This window comes from Carlito syrichta, unplaced genomic scaffold, assembly GCF_000164805.1.
Source record: "Carlito syrichta isolate Samal-C Ts95f unplaced genomic scaffold, Tarsius_syrichta-2.0.1 Scaffold315952, whole genome shotgun sequence".
Classification (NCBI taxonomy): Eukaryota; Metazoa; Chordata; class Mammalia; order Primates; family Tarsiidae; genus Carlito; species Carlito syrichta.
Window position 1 is genome coordinate 259,472 of NW_007260048.1, and position 27,427 is coordinate 286,898.

A 27,427-nucleotide genomic window follows, 5' to 3' on the forward strand; every position below is an offset into this window, starting at 1 on the left:
AAAAAAAAAAAAAAAAAAAAAATTTATATATGCATAAGGAGGACCCAAAAAACCCAGGAATTTATTTACAAAAAATTGTGTATTTGTTCTTACAAATGTTTAAACTTCAGTCACCTTCGAGGTACTCTTTGTCTGATGCACTATACCTGAGACACTTTTTCCACTGCTCAAAACTGTTTTTGAACTTGTCAATTTTGATGCCTTTTAGTGCTTCTGCTGCTTTTGTTTCACCTCTTTCATGTTAACAAAACATTTCCCTTTGAGGATTTTTTTACCTGGGGAAACAAACAAACAAAAATTTGCTCAGGGTGAGATGGCGTCAATGTGGGGGGGCATGAGGGTCATGCGGTTTTTGGTCAAAAACTGCAGAACACTCAGCACAGTGTGGACAGCTGCACTGGTAAATCACCCATTATGAAAATGGGTGTTTCATGTTGCAAGCATGTTGAAAGAATCTAAAAAAACCAACCCCCCCCAAATACCCCTCACTGAAACTGAATGCAGCCTCTGACAACAATGCTAGCCAGTACATTGATGCCTATGGGTTCCTATAACACTTACTTAGTGGGGGAAACCTATACTATAAAGTAGATCCACCCTCCAAAAGATGTCTATTTTTTTGGGTCCCCCCCATATATACATATATATTTATGAAAGAATGTTTATGATATAGGGGTATTGGATAATTTTAACCTTCTTATCTACATTTTCATGCTTTGTTGGAATTTTTTTCAAAGATCACGTATCTTTTTTAATAATCAGAAATCAAAGAGTAAAAGGACATCCTCTTTTTTTTGGTCATGGATCCCTGTATGCAGTTTCAGAGCTTCACAGAGTGGCGGGAATGAATTTTTCACGTTCAGTTGGTTTCTAGTCCCTTCCTTTCTATAATAAGCAAGTGCTGCCCAGCACACAATGCGGGAGAAGGACATTATGGAGGGCATGGAAGTTGTTAGAACAAGGGGTAGGTGAAGATGTCCCAGAACTTTAAGATAAAGTCTTTTTTGAAGAGTAAAAATTGGAAATAATAGAATGGTAGGCTTCACCCTCTGTGACTGCAACAACCCTAAAAGTAGTCACAAATGTGTGACAGAGGAGATTTATGAACCCTCAACTCTAATCTAGATGATTGGGCATAGCCACAGGCAAGCATGACTATAGTGAAGTCATAATTAGAAAGAAGAAACAGAATCGATCGCATTAGCTAGCACTGTAATTTGACTGAAGACATAGTGTGTTAACCAAAGCAGATGATCAGTATAGAGTCTAGGAAAGGGAGCTGTGCATGTTTGTCAAGAGTTTATCCCGCTGTGTCTAGGGAGGAATGGCTGTGAATCTTGTGGCCATGGACTCTGCCTCCTTTCACATCCTTCTAGAAAGGAGAGACTGGTCTGGCATCTGTGTTTGGAATGGCAAATGCCAACTTGTGTGTATGTGTGTGTCTCAAAGGGTTGAAACAGTTCTTGTTTTGTCCTGTCATATAAAAAAAAATTGACCTGTTATTCTAAAATTTAACCAGAAAGAATATCCTATTTTCCAGTGGGTCTGAATAATCAAGTCATTTTACTTGGTGTTTGTTTATTTTTTTATTTTTTTCACCAAGAAATGACTCATGTCTTTGAAAGTGTTAACTTAGTCTCAAAAATCACTTCTCGCACGTATTGTGTATTTTGCTGACCACACAGTCCCAATGGAGAATGTGTTTTAAGATCCGTAGACTGGATGGCTTGGCTTTGTGACCCCTTCTATGACAATTTTTTCTTGGGCAAATTTAAAGACATGTACTAACTGCTCTTCCCACAGCTGTGGGGGCTTAACTAGAGGGGTACTCTGACTCACATCTGAGTTTGAGGGAAAAATCTTGAAGGAGAACATGAGATCCTTTTACTTGGGTATTAGACCTTCATTGATTAAATGTACTAGATTTTAATTGAATAGTTGCTTTGTAGCCAGCATCTACTTACTGGACCTGTATACAAAGGGAGGGATTGTCACACTTTAATTACTTAGGAATATTCAGTTCTTTACCTGAAATGGTCCATTAAGCAGCAGGAACAATACTCCAGAAACACAAAGACCAAAAGAAAACCATTTATTGAATATACCTTTACTATCCATCTTCTTGTGTTGCAGTTGGTATTGGTAAGAGAAAGACAGGATCTCTTCAGTTTTTATTTTGTTCCCAATTGTTTCTTGTTTGTTTGCTTGTTGTCCTTTTCTGGCTATGAAGTCATATCCACAGTGGACATGGATCGGGAGATCTTTTTTGTCAGCCATTTTGAACAGCCACACATATCACAACTGCCTGAAGAAATTAATTGCAGCATTTAGTATCAATCTGGTAACTGCCCAACATGGTAGGGGTGGCTTATTATCCTCAGGTTTAGATGTCACAGCCATTTCTCCTATAGCCACAAGCCCACTTTGTGAGTGAGACTTTCCTCTCTGCTCAGTTAAAAGTGTCAGGCCAGTGGCCCACATTCTAGGAAGGCTCTTGGTATTTCATCAGTTTTATCTTTCCGAAGCAGTTTCAGGGCCAGCTAGCTAAGAGACAACAAAGAAGGAGGTTACGGAGATTTTACGGACTTCTCATTTTGTGAAACTATATGAAAATTACATTTTACTGTGAGAAGTTTAATAAAGTAAGCAATAAAACCCATAAGAAAACAGCCTGAGAGAGAAATAAGGAGAGGAACATCTTAGAAAGAAATGAAAGAAAGAGGAGGATATGAAATTTCTAGTGCACTCTCAAATTTCCAAGAGGCGTGGCAAGGAAGAAGCATTCATTTGGAAGATACTGTATAAATTTTTTTCCACTGTGTTTACTTTTCAAGCAGTGTTTGCTAATATTAATATTGACATACCTGTTCATATAACAGCTTTGGGGAACATGTTGCATGGTTTAGCATTCTTTTGGGTTAGCTAAGTTTGAGCAAAAACAATTTCAAGCTATTATGAGTTTTCTCTTCTGTGGGTTGTAGGGGGCCTGACCTACCTTGGGAGACTTCTCCTTGTATTAGTCATTAGAGGCCCTCGATCCACATTCATTAGAAGTGTTTACACCAGTTCAAACTTGAAAAATCTGCCCCACATGGCCTGGTGCCAGAAACTGATTCTCGTTGCTTCAGAAGGAGGGAAAAATATTCCTGTGCCAGAGTAACACGGCTGTTCTGGGCTAGAGGGACATTCCTTCCCAAGACTACGGGGCTTTACTGAGGTCAGATGAAACTTTGCCCGGTTCTTTGCCCATGTGGAAAATGAATGTGCCTAATCTACCTTCCAAATGGGGGAGATGGGAGCAGAAAGGCAGAGTACTTGGCATTGTTTGGAAAGGCCAGATGAACACCAGGGGAGCTGTATTCCCAGCCCCGTGCGATTTTAGGCCCCAGGACCTTTGGCTGTGTTAGAATTGTTCACAGCGATGGACAGAATCAGACTTAACACTGCAATCACATCCAGAGGCACAATAAGCTGGAGATTCGGTCCGAACAGATCCCCTTTCTTTCCTAGACTTGATAACTTTGTTTTATAAAAAGAGCTCAGCGATATTTCAAGGGTTAATTATGAGCCTTTAGAAATCCCGGACTGGCATTTGTCTTTTGAAAATATTTACACAACTTCGCTTTATATAGCACCCTGACGTGTGTGTGTGTGTGTGTGTGTGTGTGTGTGTGTGTGTCTGTGAAGAAAGCAAAGCATTTAATATTTTCTCTCCAAATCTGAGCATTTGCATAAGTACATAGCAAGGTGAGACTTATGCGGCCCAACAGTAAGCCTCTGCCGTCTCTTCCCTTTAAGGCTGAAATCCAGGCGGGCAGACAGACGGCTTGCTCACCACCACTGCCAGGCAGTAGGAGAGGAAAAACTAGAACTCCTGCTTTTGGAATTACGTTTTCAGAGCCTCTCCCTCAGTCCGGTGTCTCTCTCAAATGCCATGCTGGAAGCCAGAGGGACCAAATGATTCCTCTACCCAAGGACTTTAAGGAAAGTTCCTGCTTTATTATTATTATTGTTAACCCGGGAGGAAGGGGGAAGGGAGAATGCCAGCCCTCTGATTATTCCCTAGCTCTGGGTTTCTCTTTAAAAATGCAACCAGACAACATACTCCTCAGCATGTGAGGATGCTACCTCTGGAGCCCAGCCCTCCTTTACACAGCGGAGGGGAACAGAGAGTTTAAAACTGGCAGATGGTCTTGGAGGTGAAAGGCAACTCCACGGATAGGAAAGCCCAGAAAGAGGGGCAGATTCCAGTAGGGGAGAGGAGGCCATCCAGACAGGTGGGAGTGGGGATTCCCAGGGCTTCACCAACAGATAGCCTCCCTTCCCTGAGGCCTCAGAGTCAGGCTGCTCAGAGATCACAGGGACTCTGAACTCACTGCTGGGTGGGGCTCCTCTCCGACAGGCATTCTTTTTTTTTTTTTGAGTTGGAGTCTCACTCTGTCGCCCAGACTGGAGTGCAGTGGCCGCTCCCGGCCACTGCAGCCTCGACCTGCTGGGCTCCGGCGATCCTTCCGCCTCAGCCTTCCAAGTAGCCGGAATTACAGGTATGCGCTGGTCTCGCCTGCCCAGGCGGGTCTCGAACCCGCGGGCTCAGGCAATCCCCTCACCTCAGCCTCCCAAAGGCGCGGGATTACAGGCTGAGCCACCGAGCCCAGTGACAGGCATTCTTAAAATCAAATAGAGTGATGAGGGGAGAGGTGAGGAAATATATGAGAAACCGATGCAATCTTCTATCTCATCATCAGTTTTTAATGACAAATCTAGACTTTCTTACCTTTACAGGGATAGAATTCAGTTCTCAGGGGCTCGAAGATGCGGCATCGAATCGTGTGTGTGTGTGTGTGTGTGTGTGTGTGTGTGTGTGTGTGTGTGTGTCTGTTTTCCCTACCACCCACTTCAGAAAATATAGTCTACTTTCCCATGTTAAAATATTTTTTCCCCTAAAAACCATTCACTTGTGCACATCCCAATTACTTGACGAAAGTAATATAGGTTCATTACAGAAGATTTGGAAAAATACAGAAATGTGACCAGAAGAAATGGAAATTCACACGTAATTTTGCCACCTACTTTTATTAACATTTTGGTGGCTAGCCACCTGTCTGTTCCCAATTCTTTTATGAAATACAGACTCCAAGTGGCAGGGATCTTGTTCACTTCCGTGACCCAGTGCTCTGAACAGGGCCCAGTGAAGGTAGGCATAGAGCGTGTATTGGCTGAATAAATACTAGGTAAGCATATTTTGACTCGAAACAGGTTGTTGGGCTGCAACAGGAAGAACAGAAATAGAATTGCCTGGGTTTGGTGACTGAGATCCAAGCTACTACTGTGAACTGACTGTATCTCCTTGAATAAGTCATTCCACCTCTCTGGGCCTGAGTTTCTTCTTCAGCAAAATAATTGTTGTAGCTAACATTTGTCGAGTGTTCCCTGTGTGCACCGTCATGAAGTCTTTATGTGTGTTTCTTACCATAACTCTATGAGATAGGTACCTACTATCTCAGTTTTATGCAAGAGGAAACAGGTATGGAGAGGTTAAGTGATCTGCCTGAAGTCACACAGCAAAGAAGTGGAGAGCTGGGCTTGAACTCAAGTGCCCGGGCTCCTGACGTCTCCCGTGGAATGCCTTGGCTATGGGATTCCATGACTTCTCGGGCCTCTCACCACCCCAGTGCTGAGTGAGAGAGGGGTGATGCAGGGAGGTCGTTGTGATGACTCTGCTGCTGGCTGAGCTCAAGAAAGTCACTTGTGGAACAAGGTCCAGGTGATGATTACATGGAGCTCAGAGAGCAAAGTTCTTAACTGGAGGACTTCCTCCTGAAATGCAGAGAGTCCATATGGGCATTAACAGGGCATAATTAAAGTCCAGGATGGCCTGCTGTTCGAACCGTGCTCTATCATTCAGGGGCAGGGTTACGAGGACCCTTGGTGTGTCCCCTTTGGCTTCCAGGACCTCACTGTACAGCCACCCCAGGACAGTGCACGAGGGTCATGCAGGGAAGTAAATAAGAAATCTGATAAATCCTGACAGTGAGCAGTGTCTGATGCATTTCATGGGAGAGGAAGAATAGGCATGTGATGATTAGCTAGGGTTTCATTAGCAGGGCACTGACCCTTTGCCTCCCCCTCCCCAGCTGGAGACTTGTGTATTGCCTGATGTCCATGGTAACCAAGTCTCCTTTTTGGTAAGGAGGAATGGGCTTCGGTAAACAGATCTATTTGTGTGACTCCTATTACTCATTTGAAGCAATGTCACTCCTTTTTCCACTGTGGTCTGTGTGTCTGAGTCAGAGAGAGCCTACAACAGCGTTCTTTGAATTGATGGCTCACTCCCAGCCACTCTTGACTGACTGCCAGCTTAGCAGGGCGTAGCTTACCAACAAAAAAAATTTTTTTTAAAGCCAGACTGATTCATAGAAACTCCTTTAAAACACAGTGAAAAGAAACCGCCCATCACACACCCCAGCACACCAGCAGAGGAAACTTATAACCTCGGGAGGCAGGTCCCTCCCCTCAGTGCGGTCACATACCTCCAGAAGAGCGGACCAGGGCTGCCGCCAGTGCCTGCCACTCAGAGTGCCACCGTCCCTGGGACCCTCCAGGTAGGACAGCTCCCAGGGCTGTAGGGACGCTCTGCAAACTTTGTCCTTTCTTTCCACGGCTCTCCTTTTTCTGACCTCATTTGAGCTTTGCTCTTTCTTTTCTCTTCACTATTTTTCTACGATTCTCTAAGAAGCCAGTCCTTGAAACTTTTTAGCTCAAAGTGGATATGGAGACAACTTTTTCCAGAAAGTTCAGAAAAATGTGTTTTGAAAAGATGTCACGGGAAATCAGCCAGACTGGGCTGAAGTTGTTCTTGCCTTAACTGGTTCTTTCTTGCTCTGAGATGTGGAGGGAGTAGGGACTTTGGAACACTCCGGGATATTTCTTTATGGAGGAAACACTGTGTAGTTTTGAACTGACATGTGGAACTTGCCAGATGTTGTTTCCTCCGTTTTAATTCCAGTGGCTTCAGGACTTGAATTGTTTCTCTGTCTTTTGGTTGTTTGCTGGGCTTTTGGGGGTGATAGTGGATGGATAACTGGTTTTCAGTTTATTTTTGCCATTGCCTTTTCTGCTCTTTTGCCTGTCCATTCACTTCTGCTTAAATTTAAGTATTCTTTTTTTCTCTTCACAGGATGGGGAGAGGGGAATTGGTCTGTTTAAGGAAAACCGTTAGAGACAGAGAGAGAGAAACAAATGGTGTTTCAAATAAAATGTGGGAGGGGTTGAAATTTGAAATGAAATTTGGTTGAAGCAGGAGCTGATGTGGATTCCATGCGCCTTCTCTTGGCCAGATGTGGAGGCAGAAGGGAAGCTGGGTTTGGAGGAGAGGGTGGGGCAGGGGAACTTCATCTGTTCCTGTAAGAAAGTGTTCAATGGCTTTATGCTTTCACCCCAGACACAGCTACATGTCAAGGCTGAGTGAAAAGATGGCATGTCAGAAATGATAAAACAAAATGTTAAAAAGTGAATGTGGATTTTTCTGTGTGAAAGACAGAAATTATTTTGAAACGATTATCTTTCCATTCTTTCCCAAAATGTGGTTGTATAAATGCAAACACCCATGCTAATCAGGAAGTAAATCTGGAGAAATGTAGAAGGGTGCTTTTTCTAATAGCTTTTGTTTTTATTAGATGAGCATTTTGGTTGAGTGTCTACCGAGGTGTGGCTCATTTCAACACAGATACTGGTGTATTTCCCCCCCCCCCCCACATAAACAAGACAAGGAGAATGACAGGATTCAGCTTGTCTGACGAAGTTAGGCTTTTCCTTCAGAAGTGCAGTACGTTGGGAGAGAAGATTTGAATGTAATCAGTCCCGGTTGAACAGGCAACACTCCCTGTACAACTGCCCCCAGGGCAGTTGATTAAGTAGGTACAAGAGAACTTTTCCAGATGAAGGGAACTCCTACATTTACTTCAAATGTTTATTATTTCCAGATTACATGGATGTGGATTAAGGAAGCCATTATTAAATCAGTACTGATGGTATCCTGTGAAAATAATACATACCTTTTTTTAGTTCTGTACATGTTAAAACTAATAAGTAGTGTCTGTCTAACCAGCCAGCAAATAGAAAACCAACAATTCTGGGGGTGTAACTGACCACAAATTGCATTATTTGTGGAGCGTTTCACATTATACAGCAGCTTTATACTCGACAAAATGTGCTACATGTTATTTTCTGAAGCTTGAGGACAATTTTAAAAGCACTCTTCTGATTCCCCCTCTCTGCTCTTCCTCCAAGAAGCAGTGGGAGAGTCTTTCAGCTATGGGGGATTTTCTGGATTTCAGCTTTGACAATAATGAAATGTGAGGGTTATTTCGCCCCCTGCTGCCTCTCACCCTCAGAGGCAGATGCAGTTTCACCCAGACTCTGAAGAATGGGGCAAGGGTGGAGTGCTGCGGGGGTGGGGCCAGGGGCTGCAGGATGTCCTGCCTGGGCCCTGCTCCGAGGGCTCCCCAGATTTTACATTGTTTGTGGGTACTAAACTGTCCTGAGATTTGGCAAAAGGCCAACCCAGAGCAGATCACATCCTTAGAACCTGACTACCTCCCAGAACTACTGAGCAGACCACTGAGGAAAGAAGAGACATCTCTTCTTATACCACAGAAAGGACTTGCTGTGGCTTTCTCAGCCCTTCCTTACTCCCCTGGACACCAGGTTAGGCCCATCCAGTTCCCAACCTTGTGGTTGGGCTTCATGGAGATCACCCTGGGAATGTAGACCCTCTTGGCTTGTTCTGGGTAGCTCTACGGGTTTCCGGTAGTGCCAGACCCACCAGGATCACTAGAGAGAGATCACAGACAGAGACCTAGGAAGGCTTATGGATGAGGCAAGACTGCTTTTCTATAGCCTCTGCAGAGCCTGGTGGGGTATATGCCCCAAAAGTGGCCACAGGAAAGGGCACACGGCAAATCAGTTCCATTCTACCCTTCATTTCATTCCTAGAATTCTAAATTTGGGAAGGGTCTTAGAGAGCAGTTCATTCATTCTCCTATCAATGCAGAAATCTAATTTGTACACCCTCTGGGACGGATGGCCATCCTACAGATTTTGACATTTCCAGATGGAGCTCAGAACCTCAGCATTCACCTCCATGCTCATCCTTTGTGGGACAGCTCTAATTGTTAGAATTCCTTAATTGAGCAAAATCAGCTTCCCTATAACTTCCTGGTTCTGTGGGCTTGAACCAACCCAGAAGATGTCTTAGTCTGGTTTTTTTGTTGCTCCACCCAATGCGGCTTATGCTGTAAACACTTGACCCTTATTTAATATCTAAAGAATAAATACCTTGATGGGTCTGCACTGCATTCTGTTTCCTTCCTTCCTTCCTTCCTTCCCTCCCTCCCTCCCTCCCTCCTTCCTTCCTTCCTTCCTTTCTTCCTTCCTTCTTTCTTTCCACCTAAGGCCCAGAAAGAGCAATGTGCATTTCTGAAGCTTTGAAACTATACACATAGTCAACCATACCCACATGACTTGAACCTGAAGTATTTTATTTTCTAAACACATGAATATGGTTCCTTCTTTAACTCACCACATGCATATGCAGCTGCCTAACACCAAACCTCAGACACATTTGGGACTCTCAGATGTAGAGGGACACATCCAGTGTTGTTACTACCAGGTAACAATTCAACACCAGAACATAGGCTTCTAACTTGGTCTTTCAGGGATTGTCCCATAACTTGGTCTATAGTTCATATAGCCCACTCTATACACTGTTACCATCTGTCATGGTAACTACAGGAACAGGCCTCTAATTGTTGGCTGGTAATCTGGGTATCAACCCCTTGACTGGTATAGAACTGGAATTTTCTGATCATAAGCCTCCATTTTCCAATACTCTTCCCAGTTCTGCCCAGATGACCTTGAATTTTTGGACTGTACTTGCTATTCAGTAGTAAAGAAAGCCCAAATATGGTTCCATTTATGGGTTTATTTGAATTTCCAACACGGCAGTCCCAACACACACATGTCCTGACACTGCTCTTTGTCCCTGGTTCCCTGACTGGGTAAAACCAATTCCCTTAATTTACCTGGGAGATTCACTGATATTGAAGCATAAAAACACAAGCACTTGCAGGGATTGCTGCTTCTTCTCTCTTCCTTTTTAGTGAGATATTTGAGTCAATATTTTATTTCCTGTGGTGGAAATGGCATTTTTCTGGAATAAAATGGACTCCTCTGCTGTTCATGCTCTTGGCCTTATGTGGCTGTGGCAGTTTTTGTATTTCCTGAGCCTGTTTCTTAAATTCTTTCTTTAAACAAAGTAGTTAAAATAGAAAACCCTTTTGGCACCGGTTGAAACTGTGGCAAGAATCCTGGAGTAGATGTGAGATGGCTGAAAAGAAAGACAGACGGCCAGTGGTCTTGTCTTGCCTCTGTGACTACTAGCAAGTCACTTGTTTTCTCGCTTGAGGAAGTTGAACTTGGCGGTCCTTTCAGACTCCCCGTGACTCTGAAATTCTAAGATCCTACCATTCCTATTTTGAGAAACCCCTTGGGCTCACACTAATAGCTAGTTTAATCCATAAAAACTGATAGAAAAGTGAAGCAGAGCAACATGTTGCCTTGAAATGAGCATTTTGCAAAGGATTCTTGATCCTAGGGGCCTTGAGGACCCAGGCAGCTTCCTCTTCCCATCCACTCAGATTACTTAGGTCTGGTGTTCACTGGGCTTACCGTCAGACAGCCATGGGAATTCACCCAGCACCTGGAAGAAAAGGAAGAGATTTGACTAATTAAACGTAAAGGGTGCCAGCTCAGATGAGGAGGGACAGGCTATCTGAGTTGTTAAGACATTGACAGTGGTAAGGGATTCACCAGGAATGCAACTGGGCTCAGGAAGAAACTGAGCTGGTCCCGGGAAAGAAGCCCGGGAAAGAAGCTCCACCCTATTCTCAAGGAGTAAGACCCTGCAGCGTGAGGGTGCAGCAAACAGGTGTGAATGGGAACCAATGTGGAACAATTTGACAGGAGGAAAGGAAGTTTCCAGGAGGACAGGGAGGGAGAGCAAGTGGGACTGTTTCCTCAGACTCCCGTGTTGAGGAGGAGACAGACTAAAAGACAGACTTGGAAGGGGGAGAAAGAGCTAAGTGGATAGGGAGAGACAGGGAGAAGGGAAAAGAGCAATGAAGAAGTGGCAAGGATGCTTCTCTCAATTCTTCCACTCTTACTTGGGGACCATCTACTCTCAGTGTTTCTGAACAGTCCTTAGGTCAAAATTCTGCTCTTTGTCCTTTGTGAAATATCTTGTTTCTACGGCTACATCTGATTTTTTTGGTATTGTCAATACATTCTTGGTATCTTTTGAGTTTCCATTTAAGTGTTCCAACAAGGCAAGGACTGCCCCCAAGTTCCCCTCCTTCAAAATGTCATGTCCGGCTGGGCATGGTGGCTCACACCTGTAATCCCAGTACTTTGGGAGACCAAGGCAAGAAGATTGCCTGAACCCAGGAGTCTGAGACCAGCCCAGGCAACATGGCGAGACCTCGTCTTTACAAAAAAAATCAAAATATTAGCTGAGTGTGGTGGCACATGCCTGTAGTCCCAGCTACTCGGGAGACTGAGGCAGAAGGATCGCTTGAGTCCAGGAGGTCAAAGCTGTGGTGAGCCATGATCGTGTCGCTGCACTCCAGCCTGGATGACAGTGAGACTCTGACTAGGAAAAAAAAAAAAAGATCAGATCAGAGCTGAATGCAAAATGAGGTCCTTGATCCTTCGACTTCTCATTCCAAATAACCAAAGACTCTGAAGAAACAGAATCGGAGCAATGCTTGCTACTCTGGAACAACTAGTTCTGGGCAAGCCGGTGTGTCCACACTGATCTCATGAAAGAGTTCTGAGGCTGAGACCTGAAGCTTCTCTTTGCTGAAAGATATGTTTGGGCAGGGAGGGAACTCCTGTGCTAAGGGTGGGGCCCAGGACTGAGTTAGAGGTTCATTGCAGAGTGTGCGGGGATGTCAACTGTGGTGGCCAGGCAGGGCTGGCGCTGCTGGATAGGACTTCTCAGCAGTATGACAGGAAGAGGCAGTGACCTTTGAAAGACCCTTTGTTTTTACCATTGGCACTGTCTTTGAGGGTCTGTGCTGATTCTCTGCTGAACTCGGAGATGGTGGGAGGAACAGAGAGAAGAGTAGATCTGATAGAAATTCTAGAACTTGTGCCAAACCCTAAGCCAAAATATAGGAGAGGCCGAGGAGAGAGGATTGCTTGAGCCCAGGGGTTCAAGACCAGCCTGGGCAACGTGGTGAGACTTCGTCTCTATAATATATCAAAAAAATTAGCTGGTCATGGTAGCGTGTATGCCTGTAGTTCCGGCTACTTGGAAGGCTGAGGCAGAAGGAACACCGGAGCTTAGCAGGTTGAGACTGCGGTAGTCGAGAGCATGCCACTGCACTCCAACCTGGGCGACAGAGTGAGACTCTGACTTTAAAAAAAAAAAGGAGGGAGAAAATCAAGCTGGAGTGAAAAAGCTCTGGCTTGAAGAACGTGAGATGGTGGCATCCATTCTGATTCTATTTTACCTTTGGGGATATGAGTTTCCTTTGCCAAGGGGCTGGACCTCAATTCTAAACCTCTAAAGAATACATTGCCCTGGAAAACAGAAGCGAAGCACGTAGCCCACCCAACGGGTCTGGGGTGCCTCTGGCTGAGCGGCCTGCCCTCCCTCCCAGCCCGCCTGCCGCCTTCCTGAGACTGCAGCTTTGCTGGTTGAAGCATGTTGCCGCCATCTACTGTTGGGCCCGCCCAAGCGCCTCTGGGGCCCGGCCACACCTCGATTTTCCTCTCAAACCCTAGTTATTATCTTGGCAACCTCTCCCTTGAAGACATTCTGGCTGCCAGAAGACTCCTCCTTTGTCAGAAGCAGAAGGCCACTGAAGCTTCCGTCCTCACCCAGGGGACATCGCGCTATCACTTGACCAGCTGCAGTCTGGGGGCGTGGTGGCCTGGGCTCTGCTTCACAGCCCAGGTCTCCGGCCTCAGTCTTTGCAGATGCCTGGACACGAAGGAGCACAAGTGGAAGTGTGTGTGTGTGTGTGTGTGTGTGTGTGTGTGTGTGTGTGTGTGAGAGAGAGAGAGAGAGAGAGAGAGAGAGAGAGAGAGAGAGAGAGAGAGATTGATTGATTGATTCAGATTCTCCTTGGCCGCATTTGCAAAAACAATATCCATGCTGCTTGTTTGCCTTTAGCATGGTTGCTGGTCCTCAGATTCTGCCAGAGAAACTCAAAGCCCATTTCCCTGACCCAAACCTCAAGCCTTTCATTTTACACAAAGAATAGGCATAGCTCTGGGTCAGCACGGACCTTCAGTCCTCACACTAATCTGTGAGTTCTATGGGCCACAGTTAAGGCGTGGTGGAGCCAGGATTAGAGTCAACAACCCCTCCTTGGTCCCACTCTTTACTCTAGAAGCCACTGACCAGTGAGGTTATATGATTTTTCCAAAGTCAGCAATTGGTCAGGGGCAGCATTTTAATGAGAATCTTGTTCTCCAGTAGGTCCTCCCTCCCTCTCTGTCTCATTCTCTCATAATGTGCCTTGTCCCCCCCTTTCCCCAGCCCACAGTTCCTCATCCCTATGTGAGTCTGTACTAATCTATACCAGCGCCAGATAAACATGACTTTAAAAAAAAATAATAATCCCCATTTATGACAGCCCACATTAGGGAAAATGAAACAGCTTTTCCCCTGAAGCATGCAGGTCCCTGTTACTTTTGTTGCTTGATTGGTGATATTTCTCCTTGTCATAAAAACTGCCCCGTATTTAAAACATTGGGCCCTAGTGTGATATGCAGAGTGAGGGGCAACCTGGGGTTCTTTCCTTCCACACCAAACACCAGATATCCAGAGGCAGGAGGAAGTGGTCCCTTAGGACCCTTTTTCTCCCCTTGTTTCCCACGGAAACTTTAATGCCCTCCTTTCCTACCCCTCTGTAAAAACAATATTGAGAATGGAAAAGTACATTTGACATAAAACAACAATAACAATGGCCAGAAGAGCTCATCCAAGATCTCATCCACTCAGTGTGTTAATCTCAGTCTTTTCCTCCCCCAGATACATCCTCTATGGCTACTCCCAGAAGGGAGTATTTCCTTTTCTGTTTTTGTGTTCCATGGACATCCATTTTTGCCAACCAAAATGATCTTCAGTGGGAAACAAACACATCAAAACTAAACGAACAAAAATAAAATGCTCCCGATGTGCCGAGGGTAGAATGGCTTCGGTGCCACCCTGCACGTGTCCTTAGGAAGAAGAGGCAGCTGCCATTTCGGGTGCCACATTGAGGGAGGTGGCTTAGGGACAGGCTGACTCACAGAGGTCAGATGACCAGGAGCAGCCTTGTCTCTCATCTCTTCTCGTGCCTTGGAGGAAGCGACACGTCTTTGGTCAGATGATACGAGGAGGCTTTTGTCAAAGTTTACTATTACCCAGAAAGAGATGAGAACTTCAATGTCAGAAAAAGATCAGCCCACGAAAAGGCAGAGGAGTGTCTAGCCGTAATCTCAGGACTGTGTTCTGACTTGACTGAGATTTGGGGATCTAAGGTGAGGTCCTCTGGTGAATTCTCTGATAACCTGGCAGTTCTGCAGCAAAAGGAACTGTGTTAGAAAGAGGAAGCATTAGTCTAGTCGGGTAGCCTCACGGGCTGAACTAAAATTAGTGGTGGCTGTTGCCAAGAGCACACTTAGATGCACTGTCAGAACGCTCTTTCTAATGGAGGGGGTGGTGTCTTTGTAGATAGCATCCCCTGACTAGAGGAGTTAAAGCATGATTTAGATAGAGCCTTGGCATAGATTTGTAGATGAGTTTCATGAGTTGGAAATAAATTTTAAAGATCCCCTATAGTCCAGAGATTCTATAACTCAAAAATGTAGATAGAAAAGTTAAATCTGCAGACAAATTAGTGTTTAGAAATTTAAGATATTTTATGTGCATTCACTTATTTCCTCTTGAACAAAAGGCAACACACACATATATACCTTGTATATTCATATGCCGAAGGTACTCAGGAAATAGTCATATATTTACATGGACATTTGTATGGAAATATATAACAAAGTTTGCATATAATGAGATGCTCAATATGTAGTTGCAGTGAAGTATTAAATAATTTCTGAAAAATAATAAAGGACTAAAGTTCAAGTATGCAAAAAAAGGGAAACATTTTCCCTCTAGAATTCTGTTTATTATGAAGTCTTCAGTCATTTTGACATTGATTATTTTTCCATAGAGAAGAAAGTATCGCCATCCTTAACTCATTATTGGTTCGTTGAACAGATATTATTTGGTACCTGTTATAGACAAGACTCTCCCTTTAGTGACTTAACATCTTAAGGATGGGAGAGCCAAACACATTCATAAATAGCTCTGTTAGCAGGGAGGCTGTCATTAGTAGTTTTAATAAAGGGCTATATAAGAGCTATAACATAAAAGAAGGAAAAAGACTACTTCTGACCTTTGCATCTGAGAAGGCTTCTTAGAAGGGGCAGGATTTTAGCTTGGTTGAGAAGAATTTGAGCAGTAGTTATAGAGGAAGAACACAAAAGTAGAGCTTTTATTTTTGGAAGCCAACGTTCCTAGGATTGCAAGGGCCAGCATGAGGTGTTTGGAGTCTCTTTTCTGCTTGGTAGTGGTAGTGGTGGTGGAGGGGGTTGGAGGATTTTGAGCAGGGGAGTGCCATGGTCAGATAATCTAATGGCCGTATAGAGGATCTTGGAGAGGGGAAGAATTCAGGGAGACGGTCGTGGGTGAGGCTGATGCCATGGTCCAGGGTAGGACCTGAGCTAGACAGTGAAACAACATGAGTAGACAGTTTCTACAACATGAGTAGAAAGGAGTGGATGTGAGATGAATATTGGAGATAGAAACTCAAGACAGGACTGTGATGTTTAGAGCAACGAAACTGGGTTGAGAGGGAGGAATTTGGCAACTGACCATTGTTTCTGTCTGTTTCTCAGAAAAGCCTGAGTCGTATTAGGCTACCAGAGAAATGTTGAAATTGGCTTCAGTTGGCCAGCCAGAGCCACCTATAGGCTGTCAGAAAGCCCTCTTGTGCCCTCTGTGGAGAAGGTCTCCACCCTGCCTTTCATCTGGGACAATCCCACCCACTCACAAATGAATCATGGATATTGGAGCCCTGGAGACTTCCCCGATGTTCATGTCATCCCAGACCCTGGTTTCTGGGCCCCCAGGGTCAGGCTATTTCTTCAGTGACTCAAGCCCCAGGATTTTCGCCACTTCCGTGGCTGGAGAAATGGGTTTTGGGTTGCTCTATTCTGTTGTATTGCTCCCAATTATGCCTTAGCCCACCCTTAAGGAATGGTTTCCTTCAGATTCCTGTGGCAGTTCCATAAACACACCGATTCTACCACAGGAAGAGGTTATCTGACCCCCAGCTTAGCAATCATGGAGCCAAATTATGCACAGCTGAATCTCCCTATGGGTCTTCAGAAGTCAATGATTCTCAAAGCCTCTGCAGAATTAGTAGCCCAGCAGAAAAGGAAAGGCTCCCACAGGGCCTGATGGATTTCTCATTGGTCAGAGCACCCTAAACATGCTAGGCTACCTGAACAAAGGCAAACAGGCAAGGCAAGGCAGTCTCGGGGCTATCTTCCTTCAGTCTTTCATTTCGTGTGTGTGTAGGTGGTGTAAGAGACAGGCAAGAAGCCAATAAAGATTTAAATAGGTGGAGACAACTAGAGAGGGTGGTTATCCCTATTTCTCCCCTCCCCTACATTAGTTCTTTATGGCTACAGTCGCCAGTTGTAATTCTCAGGGTTATTTCCACTAACTATAATACATTTTCTATTAGCTAAGAACTTAATCCAAATACAGAATGGTCAGGGGTTGTGGGGCTTGCATTAGAGAAAGAAGCACGAGGAGAATGCCGCTGTAGCGTGGTCTGGGCCATGTGGGAAGAAAAAGAGGAACAGTGTCAGAAACAAAAGATGGCGGCTGTAAAAAGAGAACTTTAGGCCTGTTAGGGCAGAAAGAAGAACAGAAAAGGGATATCAGAGACCCATGTGTGGCTCCAAAGGGTTAATTTCTGTTTCTCTTAAGAATCACTTCTCTCTAGAGGCAACATTTATGTCTCCTCTACCGTTCTCTGTGTCCCACCCAGCCCTTGACCACCCCTGTGTCAAGAATGCAGGGTTGGTGAGCCTAAAGAGGATGATCCTTAGCTCACAGTGGTGGCTGCAGAATTGTGTCCCTGGCATCCCACATAGAAGTCAGTGGATGACCCACCCTTTAAGAACACGATGAATATACTGGCTCTGGTGGCCTAGATTGTGGCGTCTAAGCATCACAAATAAGCCCTGTTGTTGTGAAAGTTTTCAACAACCAACCACAAACGTTGGGACTGCCCAGTGCACCAAATGCTCTGGAAGAAGCAGGTCTTGCTCCGGAGTATTCAGAATTACAGGGCTGTTATTCTCTGCTTCCTGCTTTGAGCTGCCCAGCTAGGATGAGGGGCATGCTTTCCGTGAGAGAGTGCCACACACAGCATTTCAGAGAAGTGTGAGGGGGAAGTCTATTGTTATTTTAGTGAAACATACTGCTAAGAAAGAAAGTGTAGCAGCCAATACTTCTAATGATGTAAGTGCTCAGAAATAGTCTTTATGTGGTGCCTTTGTATGAAGCAAGATACATAGTGGGGCAGGGAATGGGTCTCCCCACCAGCTTCACTGCAAATAATGGGTAGGTGGAAGTCTCAAGAGCATGGGATCTTCTGTTATTCTACTCTGCCATGATACGCTCCCAGGCATTCACCAGACACAGCACCAATGGGTTTCCATGAGGACCTCAATAATTTCTTCCTCCTAGACTGAGGGTTTCTTTGGAGTAAAGGGGAGGGCAAGGGGGTCTCTTCAGTACAGTATAGAAATTGGGTCACTAAGGAATGACTCAACTCAGAAATTTAAGAAGGTAGTTATTCTGTTTTTGAATGTCTTGGGGGAAGGCCACTGAACATTATGGAAATCCCTCTAAGCTGACAATGGATCACACTAATAAAACCCGACAAACTTGGGGTGGTGGGAAGATGGAGGCGTTACATGTTTTATGCCATAGCTTCAGCGAAACAGCCCCTTCTGTTTGGATACAGCAGCTAAAAGCGGAGGGAATTGTGTGTTTTGTACAATAAGAGCACTGGCCTGAGCCCGCGGGTTCGAGACCCGCCTGGGCAGCGAGACTTCATCTCTACAATAAATCAAAAAATCAGCTGGGTGTGGTAGCGCGCTCCTGTAATTCCGGCTACTCGGAAGGCTGAGGCGGAAGGATCGCCGGAGCCCGGCAGGTCGAGGCTGCGGTGGCCGGGAGCGGCCACTGCACTCCAGTCTGGGCGACAGAGTGAGACTCCAACTCAAAAAAAAAAAAATAAGAGCACTGGCCGTTCCAAGACATTTTGCCCCTTTCCATGGTAAATAGACACAGCACAATCGCAAAAATCTAAGATAAACGAGAGTTGCTTCTTTGCTTGATTCCCCATCCACTCCTCCAACCGGCAGTGGACAGGGAGTAATGATCTGGTGGATCCAGGGGCCAGGAAGTTGCACGCCTCAGGGCTGGGATGCATGGCTGGCCAGCTGAGGTGGAGGGACCTGGGAGGGGTCATGGAAATGGAGAGTGTGCGTGGAGGAGGAAGTCAGACTCCACTTTAGAGGGCTACCGCGTAAGGCCGGGTGTAGTGGCTAATGCCTGCAATCCTAGCACTTTGGGAAGCTGAGGCGGAGTTCGAGACCAGCCTGGGCAACTTATTGAGAACTCGTCTCTAAAAAAAGCAATGATAATAATAAATGAAATTAGCTGGGCATGGTGGTGTGCACCTATAGTCCCAGCTACTTGGGAGGCTGAGGTGGAAGGAGTGCCTGAGCCCAGGAGGTCCAGGCTGCAGTGAGCTGTGATTGTGCCACTGCACTCCAGCCTAGGTGACAGAGTGAGATGCTGACTCAAAAAAAAAAAAAAAAAAGACTGAAAGCTGAAAGCAATTGGAAAAGACCCAGAAGAGTTCTATGAAGAAGAGTAATGGGTAGAAAAATAAGTTGGTTTTTTTTTTTTTTTTTTGGAAAGAGGGTTACAGAGCAGTCCAGGAAGAAAAAATGCTGTTGAATTCCCAACAGCCTGTCAGGAAGGGAACTCAGTGTTTTCTGCGACTGATTTAAGTGGCCTCACGTGGTGTATCATATTCTATTCCTGGCCTCTCCACTACTTCCCACTATTAGGATAAGGATGTTTGTAAATTAGAAGCAAAAGGAATAAGAAAATCATGTAAAGAGCCCAAGGACGATTACACATTAGTACTTGTTTCAGTTACATAACATTTGTAATCCCCAACAATCAGCCTATTCCTGTCCCCCTAAGGGCAGAGGAGATCAGGGTCTGGTGAGGTGTGAATCTTAGGGGTGTCAGAAGGGTGGGGGCTGAGAGCATAAACTTTCTCATTCCTGAGGGTGGGTTCTTAGTGGTCTCTCTAATCAAGGGGCAAGGGTTAGACAAAATTACAGTTTCTAAGAGGACCAAAATGATTTTATACACACTGCTTCGTGAACCAGATAATAGATATCTTATTACTGACCCTTAACAAGGGACAGCCTAGTGATGAAATGATTGGGTTGGGTTGCCAACAGCTACTCGACTTGATTTATAAATAAAGTAATAATAATAACATCAGTCAAAACAACCCCATTATTAGTCCCTGCCATGTACCAGATTCTATGCTAGGTGTTTTACATATATAATCCGATTTAATTCCCACACTTCTCTTTACAATTGACATTGCAACCTCCACTTTATACGTGAGGAAACTGAGACTGTGTGGTCAAATAACTGTATATGTTTCAAACTCAACCTCTATCTGATTAAGCAAACCTCTTTTCACTGTGCATTAAAATCAAACAGAAAACTGTGGAGGTGTGCATTTGAATGTGTGGGGAGATTATTAATAGCAGACACGAAAGCTCCACGCTGTCTCCTGGGAAGGCTGCATTCACAGTTAAATTGGACACATTCCTGAAAAAACAGCCTGGGTTGGAGGGAAGTGTCCAGATTGGGAAGGGGTTGTTGGAGAGGGTCAGGGTGGATGGTGGAAGCCAGCATCTACCTCTCCTTTCTTGCCTGCAGAGAGCAAGGCACCCAGTGTACACTGAATCATTCTAGATTTTGAGTGCCTGCTGAGGGAAGCGAGAGGAGATAACAGGCACCTGAAGTGTTGCGATGATAGTATCCGTGCTCTCTAATAAATACTTGGTGTGGCAGGAAAGTGGCTCAAGCATACTCAAAGCATCAATTAAATTAGGTGGAGAGAGCAAGAGAAGTGGAACAATTGCCGGATGTGCCTCCCACAGTGGGGGCATGCGCACATGCACATCCATTCTGCCAGGTGTGAATTACCTCAAGCGCTTTTCTTCTGATGTCCCTCTGAGCCTGCGTGGCTGCATGGTGACTGTCTTGGGTGTGACAAAGCACTCCTGCAGCTGACATAAATCAGAGCAGCCTCCCCCACGTGCATCCTTCACACTTCCTTTGTTTTCTAGGCTTTATGATCAGTGGACTCCCTTCTACTCTGCTGAGATTATGGCTGAAAGCTTTTGTGTATCCATGCACATTCTTAATCGATATTAGTTTCCAGTCCTGCTGCCCTGTGATTTATGTATCTGCCTGTCTTTTGTACTGAGTCCCGAAGGATTGGAATTTGTGCACAAGGATAAGGCACATTTGGTGGTTATCTTAAGCTGCACATGTTCAAAGGCCCCAGAAACTGTCACATTAGTTGTGGGAACTATAACTCTGTACTCCAGACCCAAGTTAGCCTATCACGAGGTACACAGAGGACCAAAGGCTCAGGTGTGGTAATACTAATCTGAAGTGTTCAATCAGTAGGTGAGCAAACCATTAAACTATAATTAGGCTATTATAATTATTGAAAAGCAAACAGCATTATAATAATAGAAGTTGTGCCTCTCACATTTTATATCTCACCCGGGATCAAATTAGTAGCTTATTCAGTACATGGGCATTGAGCAATAGCTTCTATTCTGCAGAAGGCCCTAACTTCTATTACAATTGCTGGATGAGCACTTTGATGGAAGCATGGACACTTCCCCAGTGGAAAATGGAATTTTATATGACAAAGGCCCTTTAAAAATCAAAATTCTGCCCAAGTGTGGTGGCTCCTGCCTATAATCCCAGCACATTGAGAGGCCAAGATGAGAGGATCATCGAGGCCAGGAGTTCAAGACCAGCTTAGGCAACATAGGGAAACCTCATCCCTATTAAAAAAAAATTAAAGTCCTCCTCTTTGCTACTAAAAAATAAGCAAACGAAAACAATAAGTTATCATAAAAATGTTATTCTTTTGAAATAGGCTGTTACAGAAACGAGTATGTAAATATCTGAGAAGAAATAGAATTATGTTTAAAATTAGATATATGTAAATAGGTGAATAGGCACTTTGGCTTATCAGAACCAGGTTAACAGGGTGTTTTCAGGAACTTATGATGAAATTGTCATGGTTTTTATTGCAACTCGTTCCCATTTTGGCAGATTGCTGAGCTGTCTTATTAAATCTGACAATAACCTTTTTTGTCCCTTTGTTTTTTCTTTTCAGAAATCTCTTCGCTTACAAGTTACCAAAAAAATCAAGATGTTGGTCTTACTGGCTGGTATCTTTGTGGTCCACATTGCCACTGTTATTATGCTGTTTGTTTCCACCATTGCCAATGTGAGTAATGTTCTTTTATTCATTCGTTCATTTAGAAATCATTTGAATATTGACATCAAGTGCTACAAAAGAAGTGTAAGCCACAATCCTTGCCCTTTGTGAATTTATACCTTAGTTGTGGAGAAAAACACACACTTGCACTTCAAACATGGAAAGGTTGGAGGATATGGCGTGGCTTCTTCAGTCTCTTTGGGGTGGAGAGTGGGCTTGAGGTGACCTTGGAGGACTGGTAGAAGATGAGGTTTTTCTTAGCCAAAGGTGGACAGAGGAAAGAACCTGTAAAGGGATGCGTTCCAGGTGAGATTACCAGGCAAGGTGCACTTATCGAAAAAAGATTTGGTCGTCAGATTACCGGGAAACCCAGGTGGCTGGAGTAGAACTTTCCCTCCTTCTGGGAAGCTTGATGAGAAAGATAAATAGGAGTGATAGGATGAGAGGCTTTGATTGCCAGACTAACAATTTCAAGTTATGAGTGGAGAGTAGCACGGGAAAGCAGAATTTTGCAAGATTAACCCCGTGCCACTGAATGAACTCAATCAGATTGAACAGTAAAAAAAATACATGGCAATAATGATAGTCCTTTCTCTTTGAACCTTGGGCTACTCTGACCTCTAGTGGTAGTTTATGGTGCCCAATTTACTTTTATTATGCTTTTCTCAGAAAACAAAAACAAAAAACAAAAACAAAAGATAGCTCTTTGGACTTAAAAATCAAGGCCCCCAATCACTAGGCAGGCAATCAATGGTTCCAGAATCTGTTTGGGTCCCTATTACAGGTAAAGGATAACGGGTTTTAAAGTTTAGATAGAAAAACCTTGCAAACATTGGTGGGTATGATTACAAGAAAGGCTAATTTAAGCATAACAGTGATAAGACACAATCCCCGCCCATACCGCCTCCTCCAGGTTTCGAAATTCAGCCATTCTATATGCCAACTCCTCCGAATAATTCTGATACACCTTTTCAAAGTGTATTAATGGGTGCCAAAAGTGTTGCATATCTGTGGATTATCAAACACAGTTGTTTATTGAATAAACGGCAGGTGATCGCATGCCCTTGGCCTTGTCTTTCTAGTGTGTGCATGTGTGTGTGTATAGGCAGGATCCTGCATTTGTTTTCTATTCCAGAAGGAAAATTGTTTTTCTTGGGCCAGGCAAGAAGGGATGCTGGCACCATGGTGAGCCTGGGGGAATTTCACATACTTAAAACCAATTTCCTCCTCCAGAGTACGGTTTCTTAAAACTTCAAATTTTGTTTCATTGTATTGTATTGTATTGTATTTTTTGAGTTGGAGACTCACTCCATCACTCAGGTCACTCTTACACTTGCACTTGTCCCCACAGGAAAACTCTTGCTGTACTGTTTTACTATTACATGAGATTACTTTGCATTTTGTGACAAACTTGATCCTTCTGTTGAGGTGAAAGTGGCCCCAGACTCTGCTATTTTCCCAACCTCCTTCCCTCCCTCCCTTCCTCCCTCCCTTCCTTCCTTCCTAGCTGCGTGGGTCTCTATGGCCCAGGCTGGAGTGTGGTGGTACGATCATAACTCATAGCTCCTGGGCTCAGGCAATCTTTCTGCCTCAGCCTCCTGAGCAGCTGGGAACTACAGGCATGTGCTACCACACCCAGCTAATTTTTAAACTTACTTGTTGAGATGGGGGCCTCTTGTCCCAGCTGGTCTCAAACTCCTGGCCTCAAGGAATCCTCCTGCCTTGGTCTCCCAAAGTGCTGGGATTACAGGTATAAACCACTGTGCCTGGCATCTTAATTGTCTCCAGTTAGACATTTTCCCTTCACTTTTTATTTCCTTGTTAGCAGAGCCTTAAATGGAGCAATCTTGACAGAATGTATGAATTTCACATACTTAAAACCAATTTCCTCATCCAGAGTACGGTTTCTTTAAAACTTCAAATTTTGTTTCATTTTATTGTATTGTATTGTATTTTTTGAGTTGGAGACTCACTCTGTCACTCAGGCTAGAGTGCAGTGGCACACTCATAGCCAACGCAGCCTTGGTCTTTCTGTCTCAGTCTTCCAAGTAGCTGGAATTTTAGGTACACACCACCATGTCCAGCTAATTTTTTGATTTGTTGTAGAGATGAAGTCTCACCAAGTTGTCCAGGCTGGTCTCAAAAAAATCCTTTCACCGCCACCTCACAGAGTTGTTGGGATTACAGGCGTGAGCCACTGCATCTGGCTTAAAACCTTAGAATTATAAGCCTCTATGGTCGAATTCCTTCCATTTTTTAAAGTCATGAAGAATATGAAGTTCGAAGAGGCTAGATGATTTCTTTCTGGGTTTCATATTCTTCTTTCTCTTACTACTTGGGCTTTTGTGACTACAGTTTGAATCAGCTAAACAGAGTGTCTTGATTATGATTTGGTCCTAATGCAAGTTGATTTGTTATTTTCCTTTTAAAGCAGAGGATCTATGTTTAATCATCTATTTTCTTTCCTTCTGTCTTCAGGTCTGGGTGGTTTCAAGTGTTGCAGACGCATCAGTAGGTCTTTGGAAAAACTGTACCCGTGGTAGCTGCGATTATGCCCCATCATATGCCAATGAAGGTATGTTCAAAGACATTGATCTAGTGCTGACAGTGGGTGCGGCCAGGGAAATGTCCAGCCCCTCAGGTGGTCTGATGCCCTTGCTCTCCTCACCCTGTGTCCACAGATGCTCTCAAGTCAGTACAGGCCTTCATGATCCTCTCCATCATCTTCTCCGTCTTCTCCCTTGTGGTCTTCGTGTTCCAGCTCTTCACCATGGAGAAGGGAAACCGGTTCTTCCTCTCAGGGGCCACCATGCTGGTGTGCTGTGAGTATCTCAGGGGCAGACTCCAGTTTGGGCTTTTAGGTCGGTTTTGCCACCCATGCTCCTGGTGACTTGAAAAAGACCAGCAGATGGCTTGGTGAAACTGCCTTGTACGATGTTCTCCTTTGGTTGTTTGTTTTCTTATGGAGAACCTTAGATGACTGCTTGGATTAAGAACCCTCCTCTGCATCATAGTTTAGAACCAGTGCTCCTGGGCAGCTACCAGTGGCAGGGCCTACTGTCAGTAGCTTGTATATACAAGACCCATGAAGAGGGACGGAAGGTGGGGGTCTTTGGACAGATGACACCACTCCCACAATGCAGGTGATGCATGCGATTTGCATTCTCATGTCATTCTTCCCCTATTAATACACTCCGTTTGGTGGAAGGTCATGTTTTTTTGCTTCCCTGAATGGCCTGCCTAGACATGCTGGGGTCTAGTCAAGACAGCTGGATGGCAGGCATAATGTTTTGCGTTTTACTTCACACTTGCAGCCACACAAGCCAGTGCAGAGATGAGAGTCCAGACACCTCCAATTTTTTAACACAACCACCAAGTTTTGTCCAAGGGTAGTCCAGGGCAGATCAACAGAACTACTGGCTAAGGACAAAACAACCAGAACTCATTTTCCCGTTGCTAATGAGGGAAATAGGGTCTTTTTTAAATTATAAAAACTTTTTCTTGATTTTACTATCAAAAAAATGTGCACATCTTCCCCCTCCTCTTCCCCCTCTCCCCTCGCAGGGCTGTGCATTATGGTTGGGGCATCCGTCTACACTCATCATTATGCCAGTGGTCAAGACACCTATTACCCGGAGAGTCACCATGGCTATTGCTTCATCCTGACCTGGATCTGCTTCTGCTTCTGCTTCATCATCGGCATTCTCTATCTGGTCTTGAGGAAGAAATAGGGCTGAACGAGTTCAGGGGGATCTGGGGGGTGGGGAGGAGGAAGCTATTGAATTTGGGAGGGAAGTGGAATTTGCTGTGCTGGGAGGAAAAACCAAGATGGGGAGTGGGGCGGGGAAGGGGGAAGGGAGTGGGGAGAGGCCAAAACCCAAACCCTTGCTGGGGAGATTCTCTACTGCCAGGCCCCTACCCTTGGGAGGAAGTAGTTGCTAGTACTTGGATGCTGGCCAGAGAGAGAGCCTCTCTCCAGTCACCAGACGTGGTCTCCAGCTGTTCTCAGTGACACACACTGCTTGGGACCCTGTCAGCTGCCACACCACTGGCGGCACTTCTGAAGGTGGATTCTGGTCATGCACTGAGGTCCACAGTCCTACTGCACGGAGTTAAAATAGCGGTACAAGTTCTGGCAAGAGCAGATATTGTCTTTGTACTGAATATGCTAAGCCTGGAAGCTATCCCGCCCTTCTGACCCAAAGCAAAACATCACATTCCAGTCTGAAGTGCCTACTGGGTGACTCTGACCAGTGAGCCATTGTCCCTTTTTAGAACAGATATTAGCTCTGCAGAATTCAGTGACAAAATGAGAGGAAGAAAGTTCGTAAGGCCAAGCTGGTGGGTTAGCTAAAGCAAGAATGATAACTTTTCTTAATAGAAGGCCTGGTAGTTAGGGCCTACATCAGACCTCACACAGCTGTCCATCATGGAGACCTCTTGCAGTGGACTTCACTAGGCCTCTCGCTTAAAGCCAAGGCAGCTCTTCTGGAATTTCTTTAAAGCCACTAGCGACCAATTCAGTGTTGAAAGCACCACGCAAACTATGGAATCAAGGGGCAGTCTTGCAACGATGCTATATTAGGGTTACATTTTTAGGGTGCCCCTTAATGCAGTCACTGATTCTGTTAAGTATATAATGGGAAAGAGATGGCATGACTTCTTGTAACATAAACCTATTACTCTTCCTCTAAACTATAAATTTTGGAGGAAGTGTTGTCTAATTATTCATACTGGGGATCAGGGCTTCTGGGTTCATTGGTAGTCTAAGCTTTGACATTAGCTGGAGTGGTCACCTCTCAGAGGACTTGCCTATCCCACTTTATAGGTGAAGCAGGGCAGTTCTGGAAGCGAATTAAAACTCATACAAACCAAAACCAAACAACAGGCCCTTGGGTGAAAGGTGCTATGTAATTGTGAAGTATTAAGCATACGATATTTTGTCATGATAAGAACAGAGTGCCTGTGCTCCCAGGAAAACAAGAAAATCCCATGAGATAAGTAAAAATGTAGGTGATGGGCAGATTTTTTTTTTTTTTTAAATAAAAAAGCAAAAACTCTTGTGGTTACTTAGTCAGCTAGTAGTTGAGCTGTCTGCAGCCACAGGAGTATCTTTCTATAGGACTTAGAAGTAGTATGTTATTCCTGGTTAAGCAGGCATTGCTTTTCCCTGGAGCAGCTGTTTTAAGCCATCTCAGATTCTGCCTAGAGAAGTTTTTATTACCCTGAGAAGAAGGTCCATCCCAGGGAGAATCTGAGACATCTTGCCTATTTTCTTCATTAGCTTTCTCCTCGTCCATTCTTTTATATCGTTCCTTTTTGGGGAGTTGTTATGCCATAATTTCTGGTATTTATGTATAGGGACTATTACTAAGTATATTTCTTTGTTTATTCTGGTTAGAGAAATGTTGAGGGCAGGCCACCAAATTACCTGGGCTGGGGTTGGAGAGATTGGCTAGCAAAAAACTGTGGGATGATGGCCTTTTAAATTATGATTTCATTATCACATGATTATAGAAAGTTGTCTTATATGCAGAAGCATGCTTATATATCAGATATATCCAAAAGAGATACTCACATTTTGTTAAGAAATTGAACTATGACTGGAGTAAACCATGTATTCCCTTGCCTTTTACTTTTTTTTTTCTGTGACATTTATGTCTCATGTA

The 27,427-nt window shown here is 44.5% G+C and overlaps 1 protein-coding gene across 1 annotated transcript; it reads left to right on the plus strand.

Annotated features, from left to right (window-relative positions):
* Window positions 1-6,248: 6,248 nt before the first annotated feature.
* EMP1 (epithelial membrane protein 1) lies at window positions 6,249-25,597 on the plus strand. Its single transcript, XM_008073579.2, has 5 exons — window positions 6,249-6,602; window positions 21,654-21,767; window positions 24,237-24,333; window positions 24,440-24,580; window positions 25,323-25,597. The coding sequence occupies exons 2-5, from the start codon at window positions 21,690-21,692 to the stop codon at window positions 25,487-25,489; spliced, it is 483 nt and encodes a 160-aa protein (XP_008071770.1). The 5' UTR covers window positions 6,249-6,602; window positions 21,654-21,689; the 3' UTR covers window positions 25,490-25,597.
* The last annotated feature ends 1,830 nt before the right edge of the window (window positions 25,598-27,427 follow it).

Bases quoted from the DNA above. Each gene is read 5' to 3' on its own strand.
- EMP1 (XM_008073579.2), top strand. From the start codon at position 21,690: ATGTTGGTCTTACTGGCTGGTATCTTTGTGGTCCACATTGCCACTGTT. The intron at 21,768-24,236 runs GTGAGTAATGTT...TTCTGTCTTCAG, and splicing joins TTGTTTCCACCATTGCCAAT to GTCTGGGTGGTTTCAAGTGT. The intron at 24,581-25,322 runs GTGAGTATCTCA...CTCCCCTCGCAG, and splicing joins GGCCACCATGCTGGTGTGCT to GGCTGTGCATTATGGTTGGG.